The sequence below is a fragment of the Mauremys mutica genome, chromosome 3 (assembly GCF_020497125.1).
Source record: "Mauremys mutica isolate MM-2020 ecotype Southern chromosome 3, ASM2049712v1, whole genome shotgun sequence".
Lineage (NCBI taxonomy): Eukaryota > Metazoa > Chordata > Testudines > Geoemydidae > Mauremys > Mauremys mutica.
In genome coordinates, this window is record NC_059074.1 from 126,582,646 (window position 1) to 126,610,214 (window position 27,569).

At 40.2% G+C, this 27,569-nt stretch overlaps 1 protein-coding gene across 9 annotated transcripts in view; it reads left to right on the forward strand.

Annotated features, from left to right (window-relative positions):
• AFDN (afadin, adherens junction formation factor) overlaps nucleotides 1–27,569 on the forward strand; it is a 201,608-nt gene that overhangs the window by 70,851 nt on the left and 103,188 nt on the right. For 6 of the 9 annotated variants that reach the window (XM_045008897.1, XM_045008900.1, XM_045008898.1 and 3 more), the window contains exons 3-8: nucleotides 1,038–1,153; nucleotides 8,471–8,634; nucleotides 12,757–12,917; nucleotides 13,819–13,976; nucleotides 18,815–18,926; nucleotides 20,581–20,748. In XM_045008897.1, the coding sequence (XP_044864832.1) occupies nucleotides 1,038–1,153; nucleotides 8,471–8,634; nucleotides 12,757–12,917; nucleotides 13,819–13,976; nucleotides 18,815–18,926; nucleotides 20,581–20,748 (879 nt within the window). The remainder of the gene's footprint in view (nucleotides 1–1,037; nucleotides 1,154–8,470; nucleotides 8,635–12,756; nucleotides 12,918–13,818; nucleotides 13,977–18,814; nucleotides 18,927–20,580; nucleotides 20,749–27,569) is intronic. The other 3 variants (XM_045008903.1, XM_045008905.1, XM_045008904.1) reach the window with 1 other exon arrangement.

Genomic DNA, 27,569 nt, shown 5'->3' on the forward strand with positions numbered 1-27,569 from the left:
ACACCCCCCCCATTTTGTATTTCTATAGAAAAGCAACTTTTAACTGTGTTCTCAATAGAGGCGCGTGGATTTAGCGTATTTTATTTTTTATTTATATGTTCTAAGAAATCATAAGTTTAGGCCAGTGGTTCTCCAGCTTTTTTGAAGTTAAGCTTTCATGTGCAATTTAAACTCTGCCCCCTTACATATGTGCATAGTGGGTTTTTTCACTTTTTTTCATAGTCTAAAATGGTTTGGCTTATTTTTGTTCAACCTTCCCAAACATATTTGTGTTTGTGCAGATTGGGTAAATTTCAGTCTGAAAGGTGAATGTTTGTTTGAAAAAGTTAGTGTTCTCAACCTTTTTCTTCCTGAGGTCCCGCAACATGCTATAAAAACTCCACGGCCCACCTGTGCCACAATAACTGGTTTTCTACATATAACAGCCAGGGCCAGCGTTAGGAGGTAGCAAGCGCCTGACGCCTCATGCTATGGGGTCCCTGGGAAACTATATTGCTCAGGCTTCAGCTTCAGCCCTCAGGTCCTGGCTTCAATCCCATGTGGTGGGGCTTCGGCTTTCTACCCTGGACCCCAGCGAGTTTAATGCTGGCCCTTCTTGGCAGCCCCTCTGAAACCTGCTTCTGGGCTTGGACCCCTGGTTGAGAACCACTGCTTTAGGCATTCTTATCTGTAGATATTGCTATGTGTTCCACCTATAGTTACGCTTGGGAAATTTGTACTTCCCAAATTTCACTGCGTCTGTCCTACAAGTTCCACAGATATACTTACAATGAATCTTCAGTTTGTGCAGCTACAGTGGTAAAAAATTAACCTCTCAATCACTGGAAAAGGCATAGCTCCCTGCACTGAGAAGCCCTCCGTAGCTGCAGAAAAGCATAAGCAGACCTGCCACACAGCAAACCTTTCTTTAAAGAGAGAACCAGTTTAATCCTAAATTTCTCAATTCTGACTAAGACAAAGTAACATACCATAATTGTGTTGAATCTTGAGGTGCTGAATAACCATTAGTTATCAATTTTCTCTTTCATATTTTGAAGAAGAAAGAAGATTAGATATAGATGAGAAGCCTCTTGTTGTACAGTTAAATTGGAACAAGGATGACCGAGAGGGGAGGTTTGTTCTCAAGAATGAAAATGATACACTTCCTCCAAAGGTAAAGTAATGTGCAAGGTGATGGTTTTAGTTCTTAAGAAAGCGCTGTTGTGATTTTGTGACTTGTTCAAATTCAATAAATATTTATTTAGATTTATAAAAGTATACCTGTTCATATCATAAGTTAAAAATAGCTTAAGTCCTTCAGTATAACTTACATTAACCTGCTAACAGTACAGAGAGACTGAATTCTAAAGCTGTGAAGATCTTTCAAAAAATTCCTTGCCAGTAGTCCTTCTGGTTTACACCACTGGTATCCCAGTTTTTGCTGTTCCCAACTGTGGAAGTATGGCATGACAAGAGAGTTAGTTATTCTCTCAAACTTACTTAGGACTTTTCAAGGCCAAAACAACCACTTAAACTTTACCAGCAAATCTGTTGGCAGATAGTGTAGATTGTGGAGAACTAGTTTAATATCCTTGCACCCAGAGGTCTGCCATCACGGGCGGCTGGTATAAAAGGCGGGAGGTCGCTAAGCCTCCCGAAATGGGATGTGGGGCACCTCCCTTTTGAAGTGCCCCACTGGCCTGCAGCTGTTGGAGTGCTATCGCTGAAAGGGTGCTCATGGCCCCACCCACTCTTCGCACTGAGGCCCTGCTCCAGGGTCCCGCTTTTCCCCTGTGGCCCTACCCATACTGCTGTTTTTCCCATCCCTGCTCCACCTCTTCCACTGTGGGCCCCCCGCATCTCATACTTCTTACAAGCGCGTGCGCGCACACACACAGGCTATCTCTCGTGCTTCGCCACTGCTCCGTGTGCCCCCCCCACCTGCTTCTCATGCCTGTTTGCCCCCTGAGAAGCAGAGAGGTGTGGGCAGCAGGCAGGGGTCCCCCAGGGGAGGGGGCAGAGAGGCACAGGCAGAGGAGCCTCTTAGGGGAGGGGGCCAGGCTTGGGGTGGAGCTTGGATGAGGCCTTGAGGGACAAGGCAAAGTGGGGGTGGGTCTCGGGGCAGAGCAGGGGGTGGGCGATGGTCTGGTTGCCGGTGGCCCTCCCCACTTCTAGGGAGCTTCTGGCGCTTAGGCCCAGCCTACCCAGATGTGAAAGTCATGTGTCGCGCATGGTTGCCATGTTTTGGACTTGCTTCACCTAGTTTTAAGGTGTAGTCTCATGAAGAGCACAATTTGATTTCTAGAGTTTGTGTCTGATATTAGCAAAAATGAGACTGACATGTTTCTTGTGAAGGTACCCAGGTAAATTTTAACTTGTCTTCATAAGGGTCTGCCGATTTTCATTAGTGAAGTGTTGGTTCTTCTTCAAATGATGGTCCCTATGTGTATTCCACACATGCATATGCATGTGCACCATGTGCCTGAGTCCAGATTTTCTTCAAAGCAGTGTCTGTTGACCCACACATGCACAGAGGGTATAAGAGGCTGTGTGGGTCAGCGGCTCTCCAGTTCCTTATTACTGCTACATGGCCTGCGTTGGAATTGTGTCCTCCTTTGCTATTGCAGAACCTGTACAAAATTTAATTGTAAATAGTTTATATCTTAGCTTAATTCTAGTCAGTACATAGTTTAGTACAGAATAGAATCTCCCTGGTCCTAGGATTCAAGAGCTAGCCATTGCTCCTTTTCTCTCAGCAGCGAGCATCACCGGTTCCCATACCATCTAGGGCAGGGGTAGGCATCCTATGGCATGAGTGCCGAAGGTGGCACGCGAGCTGATTTTCAGTGGCACTCATGCTGCCCGGGTCCTGGCCACCGGTCAGGGGGGCTCTGCATTTTAATTTAATTTTAAATGAAGCTTCTTAAGCATTTTAAAAACCTTATTTACTTTACATACAACAATAGTTTTGTTATATATTAAAGACTTAGAGACCTTCTAAAAACGTTAAAATGTATTACTGGCACGCGAAACCTTAAATTAGAGTGAATAAATGATGATTCGGCACACCACTTCTGAAAGATTGCCGACCCCTGATCTAGGGTAAGGCACCTATCTCTGCTAAGTACAGATTCACTCCCACCTAAATATATGAGCACTCTGACCAGTCACGGATGAATTACATACAAGGTGACACCCGCAAATTCCTGGTCCCGGTTTTTCCCCCAGTTTTTCCCCCAAGTGTGCGTCTTATACTCTCCAGCACACTCATGAACAATGCAAGCTCTTAAAAAGTCTGTCATTTCATCAGAAGAAAATGATATTGCACCAACCTCCTTATCCCAAATGGAATTTCCCACACACTTTAATCCAAATATGTACTGGTTCAGATAAATCAGTAAGATAAGCTTATTATCTACAGAAAGATTTTAAGTGATTACAAGTGATGCATAAAAGTCAGGATTGGTTAAAAAATAAAATAAAAAAATAAAAATGCAAGTTTATTCCTAAACTTTAACAAGCTAATAGGATTTAGAGCAATATCTTTCTGTCACCACAAGTTGTAATAGTTCACAGGCTGGATTTCCTTTCAGCCAGGGACCGTTCTCCCAGTTCACAGTCCTTCAGGTGTTCATTGATGTCATGAGCAAAGAGATGAGAGGAGGGAGAGGTGAGTTGGAGGTCACTGTCTTTCTTATACCACCCTCCCCTTTTTGAAAATTGCGACCCCCCCCCCCCCCGGTAGGCGACACATAGTCCCTTGTGAATGGGAGGGTTGAACGTTCCTGTGATGCAGTGTAAATTTCTTGTTTACACCTTCCCATTGCTGAAGAATGACTGTTTAAGCCAGTGATCACTCTTTAACACCTGTTTCGGATGCTAGTGTGTCTTTGTCTCTGAAAAACTGGTTTGGACTTGCTTGTCTTCACCTTGGAGCATGTTATAAAACTGATACATAATAGCTTCTCATACAATGCTGGTAGACATTTTTTACCAGGATAACAATATTCAGCAGTTGGAGTTTTTAAATATCTCGCAAGGCATACTTTGTACAAAATGTATCATAGTCTTATAAATGTGGTCACCATAATAGTATATACCAGTGGTCCATGTACCTCTGGGTGTAAGCAGAGGTCTTCCAGGGGGCACATCAATTCATCTAGATATTTGCCTAGTTTTACAACAAGCTACATAAAAAGCACAAGCGAAGTCAGTACAAACTAAAATTTCATACAATGACTTGTTTATACTGCTCTACATAATATACACTGAAATGTAAGTATATTATTTATATTTCAATTGATTTATTTTATAATGATATGGTAAAAATGAGAAAGCAAGCAGTTTTTCAGTAATAGTGTGCTGTGACTCTTTTTTTTGTATTTTTATGTCTGATTTTGTAAGATAGTAGTTTTTAAGTGAGGTGAAACTTGGGAAGATGCAAGACAAATCATTCCTGAAAGGGGTACAGTAGTCTGGAAAGGTTGAGAGCCACTGGTATAGAGCATCACAGCTTCCCATGAGAGTAAGAGCCACTTGCATTGGCATAAGGACAGATCCCTGCAGTGGACTGTCTAAAATAAATGCTTTTGCTCTCCAACCTGGTCCAGGTCGTTTCCTCTACCAAGCCTTATTAGCAAAATACTATTTTAATACTGACACTAGGCCTGTGGAATTTAAAGGCAAGCTACCCATGAAAGACAGAGCCCAGTTCCAGTCCTCTCTGGGTGAGGGGAGGTTGGTATCAAAGGCTACAGTAGATGCTGCAGGGACACCATCCAGATCTTTAGCCACAGGACTGGTCATGCAAAGGGACTTGTCTTCAATCGTCGGGCTTTCTTAGAGAGGTCTTAGAAGTAGGATGAAATGTAGTAGTGCAAAGTGCTAGGTCATACATTTAGGGATTAACTGCAAGAATTTTTCTTGCACACTGGGGACTTATCAGTTGGAAGCGACAGAGGAGAAAGACCTGGGTGTACTAGTTGATCACAGGATGACTGAGCCGTCAATGTGATGCAGCCGTGAAAAAGGCTAATGCAGTCCTAGGACGCATCAGTTGAGGTATTTCCAGTAGAGCCAGGGAAGTGTTAGTACCATTATGTGAGGCACTGGTGAGACCTCATCTGGAATACTGTGTGCTATTCTGGTCTTCTGTGTTTAAGAATGATGTATTCAAACTGGAACAGGTGCAGAAAAGGCTACTAGGATGATCTGAGGAATGGAAAACCTACCTTCTGAGAGGAGACTCAAAGAACTTGGTTTGTTTAGCCTAACCAAAAGAAGGCTGAGGGAGTGAGATGATTGCTGTCTACAAATACATCAGTGGGATAAATACCAGGGAGGGAGAGGAGTTATTTAACTTAAGCGCCAATGTGGACACAAGAACAAATGGATATAAACAGGCCATCAACAAGTTTAGGTTGTAATTAGGCGAAGATTTCTAACCATCAGAGGAGTGAAGTTCTGGAACAGTCTTCTAAGGGGAGCAGTGGGGGCAAAACACCTAACTGGCTTCAAGACTGAGCTTGATCAGTTTATGAAGGGGATGATACGATGGGAATGCCTATGATGGCATGTGGCCCAACGGCGACTCCCAGTAGCAGAAGTCCCCAGCTGCTGGAGACGGGGCACTAGATGGTTGGAGCTCTGAGTTATTACAGGGAATTCTTTCTGAGGTATCTGCGTGGTGGGTCTTACCCACATGCTCAGGGTCTAACTCATCGCCATATTTGGGGTCAGGAAGGAATTTCCCCCAGGGCAGATTGGTAGAGACCCTGGGGTTTTTTGCCTTCCTCTGCAGCATGGGGTACAGATCACTTGCAGGTTTAAACTAGCGTAAATTGTGACTTCTCTGTTTCTTGAAGTCTTTAAACCATGATTTGAGGGCTTCAGTAACTCAGCCAGAGGTTAGGGGTCTATTACAGGAGTGGATGGGTGAGGTTCTGTGGCCTGCAATGTGCAGGAGGTCTGACTAGATGATTATGGTGGTCCCTTCTGGCCTTAAAGTTTGAGTCTGAGGTCCAAAATACTATCCAAGACACTCCCTCCCCCTTTCGATAAGTCCAACCTTTTTAATTAAAAGACAGACAAGTCTCTTCATTTTCACATGGACTCGAGATCCACCTGTAATCCCTGGTTATTTATTTATACTCCAGCCCCAAGGAGGAAACACCAGAGACAGCACTTTCAGCTGTGACCACAGGCACTGGCTTCCTCTGGGCCCTGTGGGTGCTCAAACCCCCTGCTCTGCCCCAGGCCTGCCCCTCCTCCCCCCGACCCCTTCCCCCAAGTCCCCACCCCACCTCTTCCCGCCCAGTTCCGCCTCCTCCCCTGAGCGCACCCCATCCTTGGTCCTCCCCATCTCTCCTAGTGCCTCCCGCATGCTGTGAAACAGCTGATCATGACGGGCAGGAGGCGCTGGGAGGGAGGGGGAGAAGTTGAGTGGTGGGGTCACTGGTGGGTGGGAGGCGCTGGAGAAAAGGTGGAGAGCTGGCTGCTAGTGGGTGCCAGCCTATGGCTATGACTTCCCCATTCACGTACCTCATTCTACCAGCATCCACCTGAACCTCTTCGTAAGTGACAGAGGATTCAGAGGTCCCGTTCCTCAGCTCCATCCACCACTACACCCTTCACATCCTCTCAACCTCAGGCGAGAGGATAGTTTTGACATGCATGTTGAGATCCATGTATCACCACCGATGCTACCTACATCTCATCCCGTCATCTTTGGGGGGCCATGTTATTTTCTTCACTCACAGCTGGGACAAGATCACCACAGCCAGTTGAATTCTGCAGATTATGCATCAGGGATACTGCATAGAGTATCTCTTGTTCCCGCCTCACAAACTATCTTCCCAAACCCCCTTCCGGGATCCTTCTCACCAATTGATTCTTCAGTAGGAAGGAGAATCCTTTTTATTCGGGAGGGATAGAGTGCATCCCTCCTCAGTACCAGGGGAGAGGGTTCTACTCCCCATATTTCCTAATTCCCAGAAAGGACGGAGTGCGGAGACCCATCCTGGACCTTTGGCACCTCAACAACTTTATCTGGAAGCTGAAATCCAGGATAACAGTGGCATTTATAATCACCTCCCTTCAGGAGGGAGCGTCGTATGCAGCTCTTGATATGAAGGATGTATATTATCACATAGGAAGTTCCTGCATTTCATGGTTGGTCAGCAGTGCTACCAATTCCACGTCCTTCCCTTTGAACTCATGATGGTGCCCAGGGTGTTCCCGAATGTTTTTGCAGTGCTAGTGGCCCAGAAGAGACATTAGGGATATATGGTATTTCCATACCTAGATGACTGGCTTCTGGTAGGCCAATCCCACCAAGAGGTTATATCAGCAACAGAATTATTTTGGGGCCTCCTTGCTGCCGTAAGTGTTTGCATAAATGAAGGATAGTAAATTTTATAGAAGCACGGCTGGACTCACCCTGTGAGAGCTTTCGTTCCTGCAGACAGATTTTAGGCAACAAGCAGCTTGATCTCTTGCACCACCCGCAAACCTCGATCTATGGTGTGTCGGTGCCTCTCCCTGTTAGGCTATATGCACCTATCTGACATCTTTCATCAGACTCCACTTGCGGTGCCTACAAGCTTGGCTCCACTTGACTTACACCTGGGCAGGGATGTCATATCTTTCAATCAATCCCCTCCCATGTTGAGAGGAGTGGAAGCCAGTATTCATACTGATGCCCAACCATAAGGGAAATCACTACGTGTTTTGATCTCACCCAATCTCCTTTCTAGAAATATCAAAAATTGAAGTGGTTTTGAAAAGGTTCCCAAGCAATTTAGTCAGCCTGCCACTCGCAGTGGCCTGCAAGGATCTCCTTGTCAGAGGTAGTCTGGGAGCCTTTTACTGATTGCTCCTGACATATTGTTTTAGTGTTACTTTTCAATGCTATATGTTTTCCCCAAAAATGCACTTGGGTACAATCTTATCAGGAAAAGAAGCTGCAAGGAATATAATCTCTGCTGCAAAGAGCCATTGAACCTGTGCCATGTGGTGAAAGAAGGAAAGAACTTTTTCAGATCCTTCTAAATAAAAAGACAAGAGGGTATATTATACAAGGGGGAAAAAATCAAAGTATGCATCCAACTTCATATTTCAATTAAAGTATAAAAGATGAGTAAAATTAAGATGCCAGTAAGTACTGTAAGTTAGTTGGGGAGGTGGTAGTGAGTTGCTGCACCTGCTACAAGGTTTGTAATAATTTCAGTCAGTCTTTGAAGAATGTTTTTAGTTGTTTGTAACTTAAAAATCAAATGCTTAATTGCTAATGGTTCCTTCTCCACGTCCCCCACCCCCTATAATGGGGGGTGGTTGCTTTTCCTGTATCTATTTCCAGTATGGCATTACTAAGTATTTTAGCTTATGCTTTACAAACTTAAACTACTGAATTTAGTTTGTGATGTAATTAGAGATCATTAGCGACTTTGCAGTAGAACAAGTGACAAAAGCAGTTTAACTTGATTCATTTCAGAAGGCTCAGAGCAATGGGCCTGAAAAGCAAGAAAAAGAGGGAGTGATCCAGAACTTCAAACGGACTCTATCAAAGAAAGAAAAAAAAGAAAAGAAGAGGCGCGAGAAAGAGGCAATGCGGCAAGCATCAGATAGAGATGATAGACCTTTTCATGGAGATGATATGTAAGTTTATTTTAATTTTGATTAGTTAATTATAATATAAATTAGTTGTATTATTACCTCAAAACATTATATAATAAGTAACCACTTAACATTGGGGGTGGAGAGGGAATAATTTAAAATAAATAACATTTGGCTACCACAATCAGACGAAATTTTATGGTAGCAACTCCTAAAGTGTGCAACCTGTAAATTTTGCAGCAAAATTGTTTGTTGTCATGAGACATCTGTCACTCCTGACTCTCTTCCCATACGAAAATCCACAGCTGTTGCTTATAGGTGAAAATACTTATCAGAAACTTCTTTTGAAATGATTATTTTCAAAGATGAGTTTTCTCCTTTTGCCCTCCAGGTAGCCTGGATCCACTCCCTGGGCCTTGACTCTTGGGATCTTGTCCAGGCAATCCAGATCAGAACCTTCTCCCCTCCACATGTGCTTCTGTTAGGAAACGGAAGAGCTTGTAGCAGGCTTCAGCGGCTCATCTCTTTAGCTTCCTGGTCTTTGGCTGTTCACTATTCTCCAGGCTGCTTACTTCACCAGCCTATGATTCTGGCTCCCGCAGTTCTCTAACTGCAAACTGGACTCCATCTCTAACTCCCCCATATATTGCTGCCTAGTTCAGTGGAACAGTGCAGGGATCATACACTATTAATCCTTGTATGGAACTTAATTTGTTGGGAAAACTGGAGAGCAAAAGACAATGTAGGCAGGTCCCTGTAGAGCTCACAGACAAAAGAAAATGTTGGCTGTGATGACCAAGAAACTAAGTACTGTAGCTTATGTCAATGTGATAAACTTAAGGCTAAAACTTTTAGAAATGAATGCCAAAAGTTAGGGTTCTGAACTCTCTCATTCAGGCACCTAAATAAGATGCCTGATTTTCAAAAGTGCCGAGCATCCATCATGTCCTATTGAAGTAGCAGATAGTGATTACTTTGAAAATCAAGCCACTTGTTTAGGTGCCTAAATATAGATTTAGCTGTCTAAGTTTAGGCAACAATTTTTTAAAACGTTTGCCTTCAGCTTTGCAGACTGAAAACTTGTAAACACAATAAATCAGGGTTTTACAGGAAAATTAAAATACAAAATCATACACTTATAACCTTAATGTGTTATTAGCATATAGCATTAGCTTTTGAATTTTCAAACTATGAAATGAAAAAGTCAAGGTTCTCTTACTAATGTTAATTCAGTCAAATTTCACACTGAAATCCTGTTCTTTAAAATGTGTGCCATAACATTTCTCATGTTTCTAATCCACAACTATTTACTTGCTACCCATTTTATCTTGTCCAGAGGGAGCTATGAGAGTTCCTTTTCCATTGTTACCTGCTACAAATGCGAACCCATTGCTTGTATTTCCTTTTGGAGCCCCAGTCCACATCATCTTTGGAGGACAGCAGCAATTTCTTTTTCTGTTGCCACAGAACCTCATGTCCTGCAGAGTTTTTTTCTTCTTTCCTTTTTCCCAGTTTTTGGACCTGGATATTTTGTTGGGCACAAACACTTTCATCTAAATAGAATATTTAGGGTCATTCACTTCATAACAGTACCTTTCTTCCCCCAACTCTCCCCGGTCAGTAGGAGCCGTAAGTACCTCACAGTGGGACTTAAAAGCACCAGTTTTCTCCCTACTCCTGCTTTGCAGAAGAAATTTAATAAACACCTTGTGTATTCACGTAAGCCTCATAGTGGACATTTCAAAGAAAAGATTTGCTCAGTGCTCACCTTTGGTGAAGAAGGAAAATATTAGAATGTGTAAGGAATGGAACAGAAAATAATGCTGGAATATTATTCCTTTATATATATGTACAGTAGTGTATCTTCACCCAGAATACTAAGTTCAATTCTAGTTATCCTATTACAAAAAAGATAGAGCAGAAATAAGAGTTCAAGAGGAGAGTGGGGAAATAGATGCCTGGTGAGCACCATATGAGGAGTGATTGAAAAGACTTGTTTAAAGAGGAGTTAAATAACAAGAAACATGAACTAGGTACACAAAATAATGAATGGTATAGATGGTGAATTAGGCACACCTATTTACCCTTTCTCATGATACAAGGGCCAGTGGACAATCAATATCATGGAAAGGCAAATTTAAAACTACTAAAAAATAATTTTTTACACTATTACTGCTATGTAATTCACTGTTATAAAGTATCATTGAAGCAAAGAGCTTATGAGGATTAAAAAAAGGATTGGATACTTATATGGATGATATTAACATCCACATCAGAACAGGATAAAAAGGGAGATCTAAAGTTCTCATGCTTCAGGGTGTAAGTCAGCTACTTACTGTCTGATGTTAGCAAGAAACTTCACCTGTAGACAGGTTATTTCATAATTATTCATTATGATGTTTCTTGCACTTGATTCTGAAGCATCTGGTATGGACACTGACAGAAACAGGATACTGGATTAGGTAGACCTTAATCTGATATGAAAACTTCTACATGCACTTTATGAACTTCAAGAATAACTGCATGATCTCTGAGATAAAGCTCTGGGCTAACATTGTGTATGGGGAATAAGTTTGGCTAGTCAGATGTAGTTTGTATTGCATCAGAGATCTTTGACAAAATTGTGGCTACTTTGCAGAAGACCAGAATCTTCATACATTTTGTGGCAACCAGGATCTTCAACACAGAAGATATGCTTTTCTTGTGAATCAGTTGAATAGATTCATGGCAATCAAGATCTTTAACGTGTGTGTGTGTGTGTGTGTATTAAAAAAAAAATTGGTTCATGGAATTGTGCAGAAGGAACAGTGGGATTAGAGGGAAGAGCCTGATATGTGTGCGGGGTAGGTAGGATGTGTCGGTGGGATTTGGGGAGGAGGTGATGGAATGTCAGCATTTTTTCAGAGACAAGTTTTAGTGGTGCATTCTCTGTGGTGTATCGTGCTTGTGGTAGTGATGATTTTTGTCTCAGGATGAGGAAATATACTGCTGTTGGTCATCTTTAGAGCTTTGCTTATTTTAGGTTTTCATAGATTTTTAAGGCCAGAAAGGGACCATTGTGATCATAGTCTGACCTCCTGTATGCCATAGAACTTCCCAAAAATAATTCCTGGAGGATATCTTTTTTTATAAAAACATCAGTCTTGATGTAAAAATTGCCTGTGATGGAGAATCCACCAACCTAGCTTCAACTTCCAGCCATTATATTGTGTTATGCCATTCTCTGCTAGAATGAAGAGCCAATTATTAAATATTTGTTCCCCATGTAGGTACTTCTAGACTGATCAAGTCACCCCTTAACCTTCTCTTTATTAAACTAAATACATAGATTCAAGGAGGTCAGTCACTATAAGGCGTGATTTCTAATCCTTTAATCATTGTCATGGCTCTTCTCTGAATCCTCTCCAGTTTATCAACATCCTTTAATTTGTTAAACATATTATGTAGAGAGCAAACTTAGCTCCACAATACAGTATTCTTGTGTATTAATATTGGAGTTTTGTTAATAACTCAATTTCTTTTTAGCACAATTTTAATGTTTTTACATTAATATAAAGAAATTATTGGTTGACAAGTCAATGGATTTAATTGTTCATTTGAATTATTAGTAGAATACAAGTGTTTCATTTTGTCCAGAGTTCTCTCTGGACGTGGGGGTTTTTTTTGGTCATTTTGTCTTCACATTCAAAATAACCTTTTTAGCCTTCCCTAATGTAATTTTGCTTGAACTTGGTTTTTGAATTCAAGTTGAATAAAGTAAAATGAATGTTGAGTAGCAAACACATACCAACTCTAGTTGCTTCCAGATGATCTACAACACTTGCAGACCAGAATAAAATTAAATACATGAAAATCTGACTAGCATTTCATAATTTAATTTTTTTTTCTAGAAAGACCTTAATTTTCTTTTCTTGGTAAGATGACTAGTACTAATATACAAGACTCTTGGTTACTATTTATTGTACATGAGCGCAGGCATGTGAATAATATTCTAACAGAGGTATGGTAAGTGAAAACATTATCCTTGTATAGTGATGTACTCTGACTGTCACAGTGCAGATCTGATTGTTTAATGGTTCATGTGGTAATTAGGATGTGTTTAGGTGTTTCAAAGTATTGAATAATATATTTCCTTTTTTCTTTTTCTTTAAATTAATTTGACAGTGAGAATTCTCGTCTTGCAGCAGAGGTGTACAAAGATATGCCGGAGACCAGCTTCACTCGGACAATATCCAATCCTGAGGTAGTCATGAAACGACGGCGACAACAGAAACTAGAGAAGAGAATGCAGGAGTTCCGCAGCTCTGATGGCCGGCCAGACTCAGGTAGTGATTCAGATTTGCTTCTTGTATGTTTTAATTTAATGATATACTACTTAAAGGAAGCTTAGCCCTTTTTCACCTGGCCAACAATTCTTGAAACTTTCTTTTATTAAATTAGTCTAGTGAAATCTAACTTTCCTCTCTTTAACTTACTCATACTAAAGCCAGTTTCTGTGTCTGGTAACTGATTGTTTACTTTGGTCTCATTGCTAGTAACATCTTCACAAAAAAAAAACTTGCTAGAGTTTGCAAAAACAAAAACAAAAAAACCCACTACTGCCAAACTATTAACTAAAAATTAGTCCTGTAAAATTCCTGGACTTCAGTGTATCAATGTGTGTGGCAGTGTTTAGGGATTCAGGTAAACTAAGATAATTTAAGCTCTTCAGTGTCCCTGTTTATCACAACTTTGCTGTGTATAACTGGATTTCAGAAAGGTTGTAAGATCTGTTGTTAGAATGTGTGGTTTCCCATTCATGTCATTTATATTTCAGAAAAGATTTCTGGGAAACAGTTTTAGTTTTGATACAGCGATTGCATGCTCTTTCTGATCCCAGGCCTTTTCTTTAAAAGGAAGGAGAAATCGATCTCTCAGGGAAATATGGAAGAAGCTATATACTGGCGTTTTTATAAGCAGAGTCTTTCTCAGATGCATGAAATTAAATATTTATAGTAACAAATGAGAATCCCTTTGTATAATGTGCTAAAAGATAGCTTTTGCTATTGGGGAGGCATAGCATTTGTATGTAGGGATGGGCAAGAGATGGAATCTATGAAAGGAGGAATTTGTAGAGTTTTGGTGTTAAGGTATACCAAAGAAGTCTGTTCAAATGTTTAGGACTCTTAAATCTGTGATTGCATATCCCTTTGCTCAGATAAAATAGTAATTACATATATTTTCAAGGTGGAACCCTGAGGATTTATGCAGACAGTTTAAAACCAAATATACCATATAAGACCATCCTGCTGTCCACTACAGATACTGCAGACTTTGCAGTTATTGAAGCACTGGAGAAGTACGGTCTGGAAAAGGAAAATCCCAAGGATTACTGTATTGCTCGGGTAAGTAAAGCTATTAACATCAAAACACTCCTGGTGCTTATGTTTGAGGGGGTTTTCTTTCTTAAAGCAACTTTTAAAAAATCAGCACAGTTTATCAAAGTTTGTTGATATTTTAATCTTAGAACTTGTATCTTGTCACTTAGATATGTTAGTAGTTATTAAGCAATTCAATTATTTTCATTGTCATAAATCTTTAAAACGAGCCTAAACCTTCCGGCTTTATAACATTTTTATTGCTGCTTTGTTGCATAGCAGTACGTAACTGATGGAAATATATTTTTATACTTAAATTGATACTGCAGTCTAATGCAACTATATCAAATAAATTTTAGCAAAGTTTATAAATTAAGGTCTCGGTCCTGCCAACACTTAAGTTTGTGAGAAACTTTGTGTATGGTTGGTTGCACTGAAGTAAATGGGATACTTGATACATAAGTGTTAGGATCAGGCCCAAGTCTGACAAAGTACACATTTTGAGATATTTTCAGATGCTGTTCAATAATGTATAATAAGAAAGCTGTTACTGAAGCTTAAATTGAATTTCAGTTTATTTAATTTTTAGAATTTTTGAATATATATTTTAAGGATGCCTAATTTTAAAAAAAACCCTCAGCTCATTGAATGATATGAAAATGAGACAAATAGGTTTCTTTTAATTTGAAAAAAAAAAAAAACTTTATATAGAATTTGTCTTTAATTTACCTATTAGCAGAGTGGTGTAGCTTCACCAGGGAGTGTCCACAGGCAACACACTGATTTAAAAATACAGCTCCATCTGCCCATTCCATCTGCTGGGGTAAGGAGAGGGTGGTGGGATTTGAAATAAGGTGCTGTGTCTGGGCCTTGTTTGTGAATTCCAGCCTGTGTATGAGCCTCTGGTTAGTACCTGTTTGATTTAAATTTGAAGCTGTTACTCCTCTAGTTGGTAAAAGGGAGAAAAGGCTTTTCTCCTTTCTTTTTGCATTCCCCAAGACTCATTGTTTTTTGATGGGAAGAGGGGAAGGTGTCCTCTCTACTCCTCTTTTTAGGCCTTGTCTACACTTCCACCTTACAGTGCTGAAACTTTCTTGCTCAGGAGTGTGAAAAAACACACCCCTGAGCAATGTAAGTTTCAGTGCTGTAAAGTGGCAGTGTAGACAGTGCATCAGTGCTGGGAGCCGTGGTCCCAGGACTGGTAGCTACTCCCCTCGTGGGGGTGGGATTTTTACAGTACTGGGAGAGCTCTCTCCCAGTGCTGGGGCCACGACTACGCAGCCACACTAAAGTGCTGCCGCAGCAGCGCTTTAACGTTGGTAGTGAAGACATACCCTGAGTCTCCTAATTGTTGTGAATGGAGAGTGAGGAGTGATCCCTGCCACTCTTAATCTTCTCCAGGCTCTGCTTTAAGCTTTTGGTTTTTTGTTTTGTTTCATTTTTGGTCTAACACTGCGATGATCATAGCTCTCAGTGGCATTATCAGCTTGAAACTGATTTGTGACAGTTTCATGTTTTCCCACCTGGGTCTAAATAGCATCAGGGAAGCTGACTAGAGATTTTTGATTGGATTTTCTGATTTTTGAGAGAACTCTGTATAGCTGCAGAGACACTGCAGCCTAAGTCTGCAGCTTAGGAAGATAGCACTGAATCAGTTTCTCTTTGGTTCACTGTGGAGTGTATCTTAATGTTTTAAGGAAGAAAGTTTATATTTTGCAGAAGTAAGTGTCTTAAATCTTTTATGCATGCCAGAGAAATATTCGATACAATAGTGAATTTTTCAAGCCTTATCTTATATGATTAAAATAGAGAACATGTAGTCAAAGGACTTTTTGCATGAAGTTTAGCAAAGATTTTGCTGGTCTTACCAAAGAAGCAAATTGCTGCTTTAATTTTGTAGCTTTGTGGAAAAGCATTAATGTAGAAAGTGGAAACTTTCCCCAGAAACTCAACTCTTCTTTGTATATCTAGTATATTTTCATGTGTTTTTAAGGAGGTGACTGGTGATTTCCATAGATAGTTATATAGGTTTGTTTTGTGCTGTATCCTTATAAATGTGGCAGACCTGCTTTTCTGGCTCTTTAGAATCATTGTAGTTAGATCATATATTGTACTCTTCACTAACTGATTTGAATTTGCCACACTTCTGACCTTATAGTGTATGAACTTAAATGTGGAAGTGATTTATTATTGGACTGAAATAACTTGAAAACCTAATTCTAGCTAAATGTTTTATGAAACTGAACTTTCCTGTAAAGAATTGCTTGAACTCTTTTTTTTAAATGTCCTTGATTCAGCTTAGACTACATACATCATTATTTTCCTGACTGGGAAACGTGAATAATATGCTAAATAGATTAAATAAATAGATTTGGTTTCATTGTAACTTCTTCAGTACTGTTTATAGGAACTTTTAGCGAATCACAGCTATCTGTCAGCAACCGGTGAACAATTTCTCCTCTTCCTCCAGTGTTGTAAAAGATTGTGCTATATTGAGATTTACCTTGTACTTATGTTCTTCATTTAAAGCAGTCTTTGAAAAGCTGCATTAAATTGAACAGAATTAACAACATCTCTTTTTTGAAAAGTTTTGCTCTCCTAGTGTCTAGCATTTTGAAAATATGGTTCTTTGTCTTTTTGTTGCTAGTAGTTGAAATATCTTTGGGGAGGATTTAAGTGGTTGACATTTACTTAGCTATCTAATTGGATTTTAAATTGTTTTACTGAGAAAAGACCCTTTATAATGCTTCATAAAATATCCATAATAAAGTTCATTTCCCTTGTTCTGAAGTTTCACTTAAAAGACCAACATCCATATTTTGTCAGTGCTGACTTTTTGTTGGAAATGGCTGCTTGGGGCTGTATTTATCATTTTTCTTCTCACATTTTGTTAGATAGCCTATCTCTATACTGCAGCTTTACCAGGTACAAGAATGGTGCCATTTTAACTAAACATTAAGTGAATATAAATTTTTGTTCCGATACTCATTTGTTTTTTTGTCTTTCAGCATGTTAATTTTGAGGTTCATTGCATATCATGAGGTTCATTGCACACCTCCCAAGGTGTCAAATTAAGTAGATAATTTTGTCTAAGCTACCTGTGCACATTCATTTGAATGTGACCTAAAACTTTGAAAATATTGTGTGGAATACAAGATTCTATTTTAGGATGTATCTGGATTACATGCTTAATTTAGGATGCTTTATTTCTTTTATTCGTTATCCTCAGATAAATTAACATTTTTTTTGCCTGTAACACAAAATGAAAGCGCACACATGCTGATGGATCATTTTTCAAAGAAAAATTACACTTTTTGTAGATGACATGAAATGTTTTTGTTCTCCAGCATGTGAATAACATAAATGTTAGTGGCTCTTTTTGGGTAGCAGAGTCAGTGACCTTTAATTCTATCAAAGTGATACAAAAAAAATCTTACTATCACTGAGCTGATCTTTGTGGTGATATAAGATTATAAATCAAAATTTTAATTTATTTTTTAATAGACCGCTAGTAACATGGCACACTGGCTTGTTGACAAAAGAAAGTGGCAGGGCAAAAGAACAGCCTGTGGAAACACCAATATAGATAGCACTGTTTGTTATTTTTTACAATATATATTAGAGCAGTGATCCCAAAACCGTGGTATGCTCCTCCTAGAGGTGTGTGGAGGAATATTCGAGTGGATGCGGCAGGACCTGGGCCAGCCCCCCACAGGGAATGGGGAGGGAGCACCACCCAGCTACGTCTCTAGCCCCCTCTCCTCCATCCCCCACTTCTGCCCCCAGCTCCACCTTCAGCCCAAGCTCTTCTGTTGAGCCAACTGTGCGTTAATGGAGGGGTGTGCGTACAGATTCCATTGCTGGTAAGGGAGAGGTGACAGGACAAGTTCAGGTACCATTGTATTAGAGGTATAGCTAGTAGCTTTTCCTGCAGCTTAAATTGCTGAACACATCCTATTATAAGACTGTTTTCAGTAGCTTATAACTTCATCAAATTTTGACTGTTCAGGTTGAAATTTTCCATACTGGTTATTTGTTTTAGGCTGAATTTTTTGGGGGAAGTTTCAGCTAAAATGGTTCAGACATTTCAGAGAATGAGGTTAGGAAAAAAATTTATTTTGTCCATGTTAAAAAAAAATTCTTACATCCGTTTCAATGAAATGCTGTAATCCTGCTTTGCTTTGGAGTGGGGGCTTGCCACAGGGGATACCCTGGTATCACTGATGTATCTCTGACTGGCCCCATGAAAATCCACTCAAATTTGACCAAGTTCTACACCTCTGGGGAAAAAAAACCCCACAGTTAGCACATGATAGGTAGTGGTTTGTTAGAGGCTTGCAGTGTTTTCTGAAGACTCTGACAAAGGTATTCGTCCACCAGACTATCAAGCAAACTTTAAGATTGCTTTGCCTTGCCAGAGTGGCACAAAGTAGCATTAAGGGGGCCAAAGATCTAGTCCAGTACTGTACATTAATTGTGTGGGTCAAAAGAATTATATGGTGCATGTGTGTAGGGGGAATTACAAAGTAAGAGGTAAGAGTGTGTATGGGAGGGGATAAGCACGTGTTTGATTCTGATTTACAAACTGCGAAGACAAAATTAATTGCTTTATCAGAGGATGACAGTGTATCATGAGTAAAATTTGTTTTTCCTTGGTGCCATGAGAAGTTTGTTTGACCCTAGTTCAGCAAAGGGAGAGAATCAGAAAATAAGTTAATGTGTTGCTTGCTAAGGTTTTTTATATTTCTAGTTGCATAATTCACTATCTCAAAATAGAAGCTGCAGTGAGGATAATCCATCGCTAGATCCTCTGTACAAATCTTCTGATTTTTCTGTGGAAACTCATAGTTAACTTTCCTTTATAGGTTATGCTTCCTCCTGGTGCTCAACACTCTGATGATAAAGGTGCTAAAGAAATTATCCTTGATGATGATGAGTGCCCTCTTCAAATATTCAGGGAATGGTCTAATGATAAAGGTACATTTAAAAATACTACCGTATTTATCGGCGTATAACACGCACTTTTTTCCCCTGAAAATAGGGGGCAAATGATGTGTGCGTGTTATACGCCGATATAACCGGGCCGGCTCTAGGATTTCTGCCCCAGGCAGAAAAGAAAAGCGCCGCCCCCCCCCCAGCGGCGCGGAGCGGCGCCCTAGCCCCTGCCCCACTCCCGAGCAGCGCGGCCCTAGCGCCCCGCCCCCCCAGCGGCCCGAGCCCCCGCCCTCTCCCCCCCCCCAGCGGCGGGGCCTGAGCCCCGAGCCCCGGCCTGCGCGAGCCCCCACCTCCCGAGCGGCGCGGCCCGGCCCTAGCCCCCTCCCGAGCGGCCCGGCCCGAGCTGCCTTAGCCCCCGCGCCCCTCCAGAGCGGCCCGAGACCCCGTCCTCCCTCCCTCCCCCGAGCGGCGCGTGACCGTTGCCCCGCCCCCCTCCCGAGCGGCCCGGCCAGAGCCGCCTTAGCCCCCGCCCCCCTCCCGAGCGGCCCGAGACCCCGTCCCCGTCCCCGTCCCCCCCCCGAGCGGCCCTAACCCGCGGAGCACCGCCCTAGCCCCCGCCCCCCTCCCGAGCGGCGCGGCCCGGCCCGGCCCGAGCCCCCGAGCGGCCTTAGTCCCCGACCCCCTCCCGAGCGGCCCGAGATCCCGTCCCCCCTCCCCCCCGAGCGGCCCTAGCCCCTGCCCCCCTCCCGAGCGGCGTGGCCCGACCTGGCCCGAGCCCCCGTCCCCCTCCCGAGCGGCCCGGCCCGAGCCCCCCTCCCCGCGAACGGCCAATCACGCAGCCTGCCTGCTCCTGCACGCTTCGCGGCGCCTTCCAGGGCTCATAGATGTACTCAGCGGGGAACTTCCGGAGGAAAGGGAGGTACTTCCTGCAGGAGGGTCAGGCCCCAAAGGAACAGGCAGGGTGGGTCAGTCAGCCCCAAAAGAAACAAGCCGACATGGGAATTCAGGGCCGAGCCACAGGTCCCTCAGGGCCAACCGCCTTCGCCAGTGTGTCCTAGCCAGCCCAGGCTGAGGGGGCTGGAGCATGGTACGGGATCTTTGGCCCACTCATTTCCTTATAAGTGGTAATAATATTAATAAAACAAGTTCTGAGCTACCCTTATTTTGCTTCAAAGTCCTTTATTTGAAATTTAAGTTTTTTTCCTGAAATTTCCCCCTTAAAATGAAGGTGCGTGTTATACGCCTGTGCGTGTTATACGCCGATAAATACGGTATACAGAAATGCAAGATAGTACAAGCCATCTTTGTAAAGTAGGAGGTTCATTTGAATTATATTTTGCAGTGTTCAGTTGTATTTATGTTCTTTTTTAAAAATAGTTCATGTCCAGAATTTTCCAGGGTGAACTTCAAGGCCGACAGTAATATTTTCTCATTCTTTATGATTAAATACATTCTCAAAATTTAGTAAAGTGGAAAAATTTACTAAAGTCCTTAAAATTGACTAGTGGAGTAAAAAAAAGACAACATTAAAAACTTATGAACCTTAAATAATTGAACTTAATAAAAACATAAGGAGCATATTGAATATGCTATGTTATAAGCAATATGAAGAACATTTACTGCTTTATGGATGTTATATTTATTTATGCATTGGTAGTAGGACTCAGTGGATGTATATAATGTTGTGTTGTTTTAGGAATACTAGTCTTTCAGTTGAAAAGACGGCCTTCTGACTATATCCCAAAGAAAACCAAGAAACAAACTGATGGAAAGCCATTAAAGGGGAAGGAAAGAGTTGACGGGTCTGGCTATGGCTCTTGCCTTCCTCCTGAGAAACTACCCTACCTAGTGGAATTAAGCCCAGGTAAGAGTTCTGATTTATAACTGATGGAGTTTTTGTAGCTGATCACACTTCAGATTGAATTATAGATTTGTTATATTGAGCTTTCAGATTTGGTACTTTTAGAGTACAGGGGTTAAAACACTTAACGGATATCACTTCAGTAGCAGATTGTGTCTGAGCTTTTACTAGCTAGCTACAAAAATGAGCTTTAAAGTGTTGCAAAGGAACCTTTGTTTGGTGTTCTTTAACTTTCCATATTTTTAGAAGATTCATCTAAAAAAATAAGTTGTTCACTGAAGGCAGATCACATTTTAATAAACTGACAGTGTAAGAACATTTGACTGCTTGGTTGTTAATAGGAGTTTAACTCTGAGTTTGTCAAGATAAATTGAGAATGTATTATAAAGGTGAAAAATGTTGTTGTTGGACTTAGTGTGCGTTTAAAGTGCGAATTTATGAAAGGGAAGAAACAGTTCAATTAAACCTTACTTGAGAAGTCAGAAGAAAATTTTAATGCTTCCTAAAGATTAAAAATGTACCTGTAAAGTGCTAAGTATTAAAAAAGAAAGCATAAACTGGAGTTTCGTTTGGATTTTTGGGTGCCAAACTTGATAGATACATCACTGTATTTAGATTTCTTATACACTTTTATCACCTTTTAACACCTTATCTGTAGATGTCTTTCAATATTACAACTTAATATGAAAAAGTAGTTGTACATAGGGTTGCCACCTTAAGTAGAATAAATTGAGGCTTTCGTAGAAATTTATTCCTTTTGTGGTTTACAAGTGTATAGATTGTGTACATATTTGAGTCTTCAGACTAGTAGTAGTAGTATCATGTAACTGGTTCTATTGTAAAAAGACTTCTTTAAAAAGTCTGTTAACGTCTGGATTATCTACCGGTAATTGCTTTAACATATATTGCAGCACACTTATTAAATCATTACTATGGACTGTGAAATATTATACATAAAAGTATACTTGAGTATACATAAAAGTATACTTCTCTGATTTTTCTTTAAAATCATTTGTTTTATTTTCTAATATACAAACCCAATCTACATTGGGTCTCCAAATGATTAGCAAAAATGAAGCTTTATTGTGCAGATTTTATTGCCACTGTTCAGGCTGCTCCGTGAACAACAAATATTTTATGAGAAACATCCTGAAGTGCTGGTATCTGGTGTTTCTTCTTTGAGTAGCCTTTTAGGGATTAAACATAGATTTAAAAAAAAAAATTTTTTTTTGTTAGTATTAGTTATTTGTAGTTCTGCTTTATTGGTTATGTAATTTGGCTGTACTGTTTGTGTATTTGAATTGGTTTTTTCTTTCAGTAGATGTAATTTGGTGTATTTGTTCTGGAATTTGAAAGTTGTAGTGGTCTGTTAACTTTCATGAGACAAGGATGGGACACTTTGTATTAAATGATTTTTGAATCAGTTAACCTTTTGGCTGCAGTATCCCTGTGATACTATTTTAAATTATGATTTTGTTTAAATCAGTAAAAATTCAGATAATGGCTGGTGAGGTCAGCAGAACATGTGGTACCTGCCAGAAACATGTTGGTTTTTGTTATTTTTGAGGACTAAAGTTAACGAGATTTGCCTTTGAATTTCTTATGAAATTCAAAGGCTTATAAAAAACAATCTTTTTTTTTTTGGTTCTGGTCTAAATTTTCTGCTTATGGAGCCTAGTTGTTTTAGTGTTAAAATACTGTGCATCTGGCCAGAGGAACGAGACATCCAATAATCAAAAGACAAAGAATCTTAAAATGAGACAGGTGGCAACTCTGTATACAGTTAACTAACTACAGCCTTTGCACTTTGCTTGGACACTGATCTATTGTTTGTGCTTTCTTCTAACAGCTAGTTGTTGGCTTCTTAAACAATAATAGAAATTAATCCATCCACTTACTTTGCAGGATTAAAGTCCTTGTAGGTTTTCAAGTCGAAAGAGTTAAATGCACTGCATCCTTTTAAATTGAATAAGCATTGTCTGGCTACAGTTTCACCCTTTCCTGTCTTTTCTTTTCCTGCCTTCTTCCGCATGTTCTGCATGGTATCTGTCCTGCTGGTGCTGCCTTCACCTGGGTCCTGTGCATGTGTTTCTAACCCCAGGGAGAAGGAATCACTTTGCCTACTACAACTATCACACTTACGAAGGTAATGCTGTATTTAATACTGTTCTTTCTCCCTAGTGACTAAAAACAGTGCTGGCAAAAAAATAAAAAACCCAACATTTTTCCCAATGAATGAAAGACCATCTTTGTTTTTGAAATGGGCAATTTATTATATGAAACATTTATTTTCCTGGATATATCAGATTAATTTTAAATAGTCTAATTATTGGTGAAGAGGTGTCAAATAGGTCTTGAATTAATCAGATACTATTAACCCAAGAGCTAAACCTTCCAGCTAAGGCTCACAACTGGATTTCATAAGGCCTTTCCCTGTGGTTAAAGGGCAGCACTCTACTGTGAAGGAAAATGCTCCCTTATTCACCTTGCTGCAGAACACAAAGGGAGTGATTTTTTTTTTAACCTCCTTCTCCCTGACTGTAGAGGGAAAGGATTTTTTCTGAATGCTCTCTCGGCTGTCCAAGTGGGGATGAAATATTCAGTAATCTTTGCTGCTTAGGCGGATGCTTGGACCACTGGAAGAACTCTCTCTCTCTTCTGTCTTCCCTATAGAGTCCCAGTGGCAATCTTCGGTATTTCTCAAAAAGTGGTGTAGTATTTCTCAAAAGTAGTGGATACACTACTCCCTGCTCTGTATGATACGTCTATTAGGCAGAGCATTGATCAGAGGGACTCAGCTACATAGATTCCAAGGCGAGAAAGGACCTGATCATCTAGTCTGATTTCCTGTTATTACACAAGCCATAAAACTTCCCCAGAGTAATTCCTAGAGCATATCTTTTTAGAAAAGCATCCAGTCTTGATTGGAAAAACTTGATTTGATTTTAAAATGACCAGTAATGGAAAATCCACTTTAATAGTGGTAAAAATGTTCCAATGGCTAATTACCTTCAGACTGTTAAAAATTTAGGCCTCATTTCCAGTCTGAAATTGTCTAGCTTCAACTTCTAGCTATTGCGTCTCATTACACCTTCCTCTGCTAGATTGAAGAGCCCATTATCAAATATTTGTTGCCCATGTTGCTACTTTTAAACTATAATCAAGTCCGTCCCCCCCTTAATATTCTCGTTAGGCTCAAGGAGCTCGGTCTATTTAGCTTATCACTATAAGGCATGTTGTCTAATCCTTTAATCATTCTCATGGCTTTTCTCTGGACCCTCTCCAACTTAACATCCTTCTGGAATTGTGGATTCCAGCACTGGTCACACCAGTGCCAAATATATGGTTAAAATAACCTCTCTACTCCTACTCGAGATTCCTTTGTGTATGCACCCACCCACTCCTTTTGGCCAGTGTCACACTGGGAGCTCATGTTCAGCTGATTGCCTCCAAATCTTTTTCAGAGTTACTGCTTCCCAGGACAGAGTCCCCCATTCTGAGCTAAGGGAAACATATCTAAACATATGACCTTTATGGTTGCTGCCAAAAGATATTTGAAAAAAATTCTAATTTAATAATTATTCAATGTAAAATTCCATGAGATGAGGAACCACAGCAGGGCTGCACTGTTATAGGTCTCCAATTTTAAAGCTCTGCTCATAACCTGCTTTACAAATCATTGCAGTGTTCTTTGATTCTCCCGTTAATGTAACATAATATGCAGTTATAGCCTATTTTGCCAAACAGGAGAAGCGTGCAAAGCAGCTTGCTTACTACTTGAGAAACTTTACCAATACACCATTTCCCAATTTATTTAGCAGTTCTCTTATTTTGTCTTTGTTCTATAGAGTACTTTAAAGACAGTAGTGATTTTTTATCAGCAGTGCTATTACAGTGTATAAGTGTATATTTAATCTTTGCTTGGTGAAATAATAATCCCGCTGCAGACATTTGGCATCTGGCGCCATTGTTTTATGGAACTTACTTCAGTTTCACAAAGAGCATTGTCCCATAGAGTTGAAAAGCCTCATGAAATCTTGGTTGATTACAGAGAATAGATTTCATCATGGAGGAATAACTCGCATTACAATTTCAGGTTTTCCACTCAAGCAGTTTTTGTTCTTTAAAATATATTACTTACTGTATTTTTCACCAATTCCTACTATAGGAAACTATATTTAAGATTGTGGAAGACGCCTTTCCTTTGGATCTCTTCGTATATTAGAGTCTGTATATTAAGCTGTTTTCCAATTTTAAAAGTCTTCTGTTTTACAGCAGAAGTTACCTCCTCACTAGGTGTGTACTATTGTCACAATCCTAACCATCTAGGTTGTCTTGTCACAAGGGCTTGGCAGACTTTATACTGACTAGATTCACGCCACAATTGCAACTACTGCCTGATAGTTGTGCATTTTGCTGCCAGATGCATCCCTCACATTCTGTCTAGTGTATAATCTTGTTAGCCTTAAAGCTGTTCCATTCACGAGAGCAGTTGACTAATGAGTTGGGATGCAAAAATGTACATCAATTATCTTTGGTATCATCCCTGGTGCTTTTTCCCGCTGTATGTTTCGCAAATATAGCTCTCACATAAACAATGGGAAGTTAAGGATAATGGCCCAGTGACCAAATTAGGAGTGGGGGGTTGGGATCTGGAGTCAGATGGGCACAGGGAGTAGAGTTGATGTAGCTGGAGATGCAGAATGACTGGTGTATATAGGAGGCTACAGTATACCCTCTGAAACCTGGATTGTGATTGTACCAAATAATTTCTTCTCCCACCCAAAGAAAGAATCTGCAGATGAAGCTCCAGTTCTTGGGACTCCCTCACAAACCCAGGGTTCGATTGATGGGCACAGGTCATCCAGGCAACACCAGTAGCTCTCCAGAATTCTTCCATAGCTTGTCTCAATTTACCAGAACCATTTTTATTGGAATTAAACACCTTGTAATGGTGAATTGAGAAGAGCTATGATAATATTGTTTGACCTATTGCCTGGTCCCATCAGATACAGCAAAATAAGAGGAGGTAAAAGAAATCTGACTGCTGCCTTGGTTCAGGGCTCCTGACCAGGCTGGTCTCAAAGACCAAATTTCACGGCTATGAATATTCTTGGTGGTGTGGAGAGAGATCTTGTCAATCCCAGCAGTTCAGAAATCATGGTTTTTTAAAAAAAAACCTTTTCACTTATGAGCCTTTAGAATTCATGTTTTCAAGATTTGTTTTGCATCCGGAGGTCTAGAAACTAGTTTAAAATAAAAGATGAGACTCTTATACAATAACTGAACTCCAGGAGTTCAGGCTTTAAGAAAAACATGAAATATTGTGAGAACTGGCAACACTAGCAGAGGCAGGAGGTATAATTAAGGAGGAAGTCACTTACAGTGGCTGAGAAAAGCTGCAGAAACAGCCAGGCACGCTACTGTCAACACCTTAGCTCAGTGGTGATTCTCTGTTTACAGTTACATTTTTAGGCCCATCAGGTAGACAGTGTTTAATCCATTTAATATGTTACATGTAAATTGTACAGCATTCTAACTTTTAGTTAAAATATTTTGATGTACCAAGTCAAACAAATTACAGAAGTATATAATATATTACATCAACACTATTCCTTTATCGACCAAACTTGTAATATAATTTAAAAAAAATATCAAGTGGGGCCTGGTTTATACCTAAAACTTGCATTAACCTAGCTGTGTTCCTGAGGGCTGTTTAAAATTTCACACCCTAAGCACCATAATCAGGTCAACATAATCCCTGTTGTAGAAGTAGCTAGATCCACATAACGATACTTCCATCAACCTAGTCACTGCCTCTGAGAGGTTGACTGCCCACATTGATGGAAAAACCCCTTCCGTCAATGTAGAAACATGTACACTATGTGCTACACCAGCAAAATTGCAACACCCTACCTGTACCACCGTAATGGCTGTAGTATAGACATACCCTTAGTTTGACAGGATTAGCTGTAGTTGATAGAGAGATTTAAGATAAACAGAAGTAAGACACACTTCAGTTGAAATAAAAGTATCCACACAGGTTTGACCAGTTAAATTTACAACTAAATCTGTATGTAGAATTTAATCAAAAAAATATGAATGATGATTGGAAGTTGTTTAAGAACACTTTATTAGGTGCCTAAAAAGTCTCAATGCTACAAGAAGGCCATATTGGTTAAAAAATGCAACCGGGTTTAGAGGAGTTGTGAAGGTAGCTATGTTAGAGAGAGAGAGAGAGAGAGAGAGAGAGATAAAACAAATAGAAGAAAGGGGAAGCTGATAGTAATGAATATAAATCAGAAACAAGGAATTGTAGAAAACTGATAAGAGAAGCAAAGGGATACAAGGAGAAATTGATGGCCATCACAATTGAAAACCAATAAGGAGGCATTTTTAAAAATATATTAGAAACAAAAAGAATCATAACAATTGTATTGATCCCTTACTAGGTGGAAATAGTGGAATTATCAATAATATGGCAAAGTCAAACACGTTCAATAAATATTTCTGCTCTATATTTGTGGGAAAAACAGGTCATGTAGTCACATATAACACTCTTTCCAGTCCACTAGTATCTCAAGAGGATGTTAAACAGGTGTTTCTAAAGTTAGACATTTTTTTAAATGAGCAGGTTATATAACTTGCATCAAAGAGTATTTAAAAGAGCTGGCTGGACCATTAATGTTGATTTTCAGTGAGTATTAGAACATCAGACAGGAACATCAAGGGGGTTGGTCCCTCAAGGATTGGCTCTTGGCCCTATACTATTTAACAGTTTGAGTAATAATCTGGAAGGAAACATAAAATCATCACTGATAAAA